The following is a 3,715-nucleotide window of genomic DNA, read 5'->3' as shown; positions in this document are numbered from 1 at the left end:
GTGCGGCCGCATTCTGGACTAGCTGAAGCCGCCGGATGCTCTTCAAGGGCAGCCCCATGTAGAGTACATTGCAGTATTCCAGCCTAGAGGTCACAAGGGCCCGAGTGACTGTTGTGAGGGCCTCCCGATTCAGGTAGGGTTGCAACTGGCGCACCAGGCGAACCTGGGCAAATGCCCAGGTTATCTTCTATTATACTATTATACTATTCTATACTGCATTCTGTTCTGTTCTGCTCTGCTCTGTTGTGCTCTCCCTATCCCTCCCTTCCCTTCCCTACCCTACCCTACCCTACCCTACCCTATCCTATCCTAACCTATGTCTTTAATAACAAACAATAAGCAATTGAATCCCATGGTTACTTTATAAGAGATCAATGTCTTCTTCAGCGGTTTTAAATGTAGCCTTGGGTGGAAATTTAGATTCTGCTTTTCTTTGCCTTAACTGCAAGCCTCCCTCATAGTGCCCTGCTCAGAATCATGCAGACCAAGCTGGTGAAAACCACCATCGCTATCTGGGCACGGAGGGTGGAGGAGGAGGAGGACTTGCTTTCAATGTTGCAGAGGTCGTTGGAACAGCAGGAGATGTTCCTTTTGGCAATGGAGATGTCCTTGTAGTATGCATTGCATGACGAAGCGCATTCCTTAGAGATGATGCTGACAAACCCCATCAGACCTGGAAAGGAGATTGACATGGAAGCTAGGGAGGCCCAGAAGGGACCCGGCTACCCATCCCATTTTATGGGGTAAGGCAGTGTGTTGTCCACAGTAACTCCCTAGCAGATGGGAAATGGGGCAGGATTTGTAAATCCAGAAGAAGAAGAAGAAGAAAGAAGAAGAAGAAGAAGAAGAAGAAGAAGAAGAGGAGGAGGAGGAGGAGGAGGAGGAGGAGGAGAGGAGGAGGAGGAGGAGGAGGAGGAGGAGGAGGAGGAGGAGGTGGTGGTGGTGGTGGTGGTTTGGGACCTTCAAACTTTTATCCTACAGGCTTCTCCCTGCCAATAGGAGAGAATATTCGTAGCTCAGGGTTGAACTGTGAATGCTTTCTGAGCTTGGTGGTTTTCTTGTAGATGTTTCCATGACCCAATGAGGGAACATCCTTAGTGGTAAAAGGAAGTGGGGTTTATGAGGAGGGCAACACTTACGGGGTCCTTGGTGCTTCTAAGCTTGATGTTTTTCTTGAAGATGTTTTACGACACAACTAAGTTGTGAACGTGTGGATCTTTTAATGTTGTTTTGTTTTTGTATGTCTTCCCCTTCCCTTTTTTACTTGTAAGCTGCCCTGAGTCTCTCGGGAGTGGGCGGCATACAAACTAACTAACTAACTAACTAACTAACTAACTAACTAACTAACTAACTAACCGAACGAACGAACGAACAAACAAACAAACAAACAAACTAGGGAACATCATCACTAACAACAGCTTCTAGCACTGATGATGTTCCCTGGTTGGGTAATGAAAGGTCTGCAAGAAAACCAAGAGAAAGAGGGAGGGAGAGAGAGAGAGAGAGAGAGAGAGAGAGAACACAAGAAAGAGTGAGAAAGAGAGAAAGGGAGAGAGAGAATGAGACTGAGAGAGAGAGAGAGAAAGAAAGAGAATGAGAGGGAGAGATTGAGAAAGAAAAAAAGAAAGAATGAGAAAGAGAAAGAAAGAGAATAAGAAAGAGAGTTAGAAAGAGAGAAAGGGAGAGAGAGAAAGAATGAGCATGAGGCAGAGTGAGGGAGAGAGAAAGAAAAAAGAGAGAGAATGAGAGAGATTGAGAAAGAAAAAAAAGAATGAGAAAAAGAAAGAAAGAGAATAAGAAATAGAGTTAGAAAGGGAGAGAGAGAAAGAATGAGCATGAGACAGAATGAGAGAGAGAGAGAAAGAAAAAAGAGAGAGAATGAGAGAGAGAGAGATTGAGAAAGAAAAAAAAGAAAGAATGAGAAAGAGAAAGAAAGAGAATAAGAAAGAGAGTTAGAAGAGGAGAAGGGAGAGAAGAATGAGCATGAGACAGAGTGAGAGAGAAAGAAAAAAAGAGAATGAGAGAGAGAGATTGAGAAAGAGAAAAGAGAATGAGAAAGAGAAAGAGAGAAAGAGAATAAGAAATAGAGTCAGAAAGAGAGAAAGGGAGAGAGAGAGAATGAGCATGAGGCAGAGTGAGAGAGAGAGAGAAAGAAAAAAAGAAAGAATGAGAAAGAGAAAGAAAGAGAATAAGAAACAGTTAGAAAGAGAGAAAGGGAGTGAGAGGAAGAATGAGCATGAGGCAGAGTGAGAGAGAGAGAGAAAGAGAGAGAGAGAGAATGAGAGAAAGAAAGAGAATGAGAAAGAAAGAGAGAGAGAAAGGATGAGAAAGAGAGCAGGAAGAGATACACAGAGTGAGGCAGTTTGCAGCTTGGCTTACTGATCACATCTGTTTTGCAAATCTGTTTTGTCTTTCCTTTGCAGAATACCGTCGTTTTGCATTTGTCGGTATAGAGTTGGATGCGGCAGGTGTAACACCAGAGCGAGCCACCTGCCAGAGAAGAGAGGCAAATTTTAGAGAGGAATTGAAGAGAGAGAGAGAGTTTATTGAAAACAGCCAAGTGTCTAGGTAGCTCTATTCATAAGCAAATGGCCCTCACTCAACATCCAAACCAAGACAAAACCATCATAGGAACTAACCAACACCCTTACAAAACACAAGCCTCTTCATTGCATCCTCTCACAGCAGCCCAAACGTCAACCAAGCTTAGCTCAGACAACCATGACCCCTTCATGGCCCCATGGAAATCTGACACACGCCAATAGAATACATGCCCTTCCACAGGAATAGGAAGCTCAAGTTATAGAGCCGAGGTGGCGCAGTGGTTAAATGCAGCACTGCAGGCTACTTCAGCTGACTGCAGTTCGGCTGTTCAAATCTCACCGGCTCAGGGTTGACTCAGCCTTCCATCCTTCCAAGGTGGGTAAAATGAGAACCCAGAGTGTTGTTGTTGGGGGCGGTATGCTGACTCTGTAAACCGCTTAGAGAGGGCTGAAAGCCCTATGAAGCGGTATATAAGTCTAACTGCTATTGCTAAGTGCAAAAGGTATAAAAGCCTCTCTCTCTCTCAACTTCAGGGGGTCAGCTGTCCCCAAGTCACTTGTGGCTCTGCTTCATCATTGAACCATCTTTCCAATCAGCTTCCATGTTTTCAATGTCTTTCCCCCATCTTGGAACTGAACCAGATGGACATTTCTTCCCACAGTTCCGTGCGAGTGGTGGGACACAGGAAACCACCACTTGCACAAATGGAGCACACCTGCGTTCGTTCACTGTGCACAAAAGGGAGGCAGGGGTGGGTTCCAGCCGGTACACCCTGGTACGGGCATACCGGTGGCTGCTGGGAACAGCAGCCACTGTACCGGAATGGTGCTTTGGATGGCCCACCTGCTCACCCTTGTTCCTTACCTCTATTTGAGCTAACCGGGCCATTTGTGCACATGCGCGCATCGTAGGGCATGACGCTCTGCTGAACAGCTGGAGCATCACAGGGTGGAGGGTGTGCATGCGTGGTGGACGCCCGGCCCCGTTGCAGCGTACCGATTGTGACAGGATCTGGAACCCACTGCTGAAGTGAGAACCAGGGTTGGGTTCCAGGTTCTTCTACTGCCGGTTTGCTCAGGGATGCGTTTCGGGCATGCACACATTTGATGTGCGCTATGCGCATATGCACAGTAGGCAAAAATGCTTCTACATATGCGTAGGGTTGTGGAAC

The 3,715-nt window shown here is 46.3% G+C and overlaps 1 protein-coding gene across 1 annotated transcript; it reads right to left on the bottom strand.

Annotated features, from left to right (window-relative positions):
- Nucleotides 1-455: 455 nt before the first annotated feature.
- PSCA (prostate stem cell antigen) lies at nt 456-3,460 on the bottom strand. The gene is made up of 3 exons (XM_032222336.1): nt 3,409-3,460; nt 2,380-2,490; nt 456-673 (listed from the first exon to the last, which is right to left on the bottom strand). The coding sequence occupies exons 1-3, from the start codon at nt 3,458-3,460 to the stop codon at nt 456-458; spliced, it is 381 nt and encodes a 126-aa protein (XP_032078227.1).
- Nucleotides 3,461-3,715: the final 255 nt, after the last annotated feature.

This window comes from Thamnophis elegans, chromosome 8, assembly GCF_009769535.1.
Source record: "Thamnophis elegans isolate rThaEle1 chromosome 8, rThaEle1.pri, whole genome shotgun sequence".
Lineage (NCBI taxonomy): Eukaryota > Metazoa > Chordata > Lepidosauria > Squamata > Colubridae > Thamnophis > Thamnophis elegans.
The sequence above is the reverse complement of the archived record's forward strand: the minus strand, read 5'-3'. Positions and strand labels throughout refer to the sequence as shown.

Excerpts from the sequence above, each read along its gene's own strand:
- PSCA (XM_032222336.1), bottom strand. The coding sequence starts at position 3,460 with ATGCCCTACGATGCGCGCATGTGCACAAATGGCCCGGTTAGCTCAAAT. Across the intron at positions 2,491-3,408 it reads CCCGGTTAGCTCAAATAGAG|GTGGCTCGCTCTGGTGTTAC; the intron begins GTAAGGAACAAG and ends CTTCTCTGGCAG. Across the intron at positions 674-2,379 it reads TTGCAAAACAGATGTGATCA|GTCTGATGGGGTTTGTCAGC; the intron begins GTAAGCCAAGCT and ends TCTCCTTTCCAG.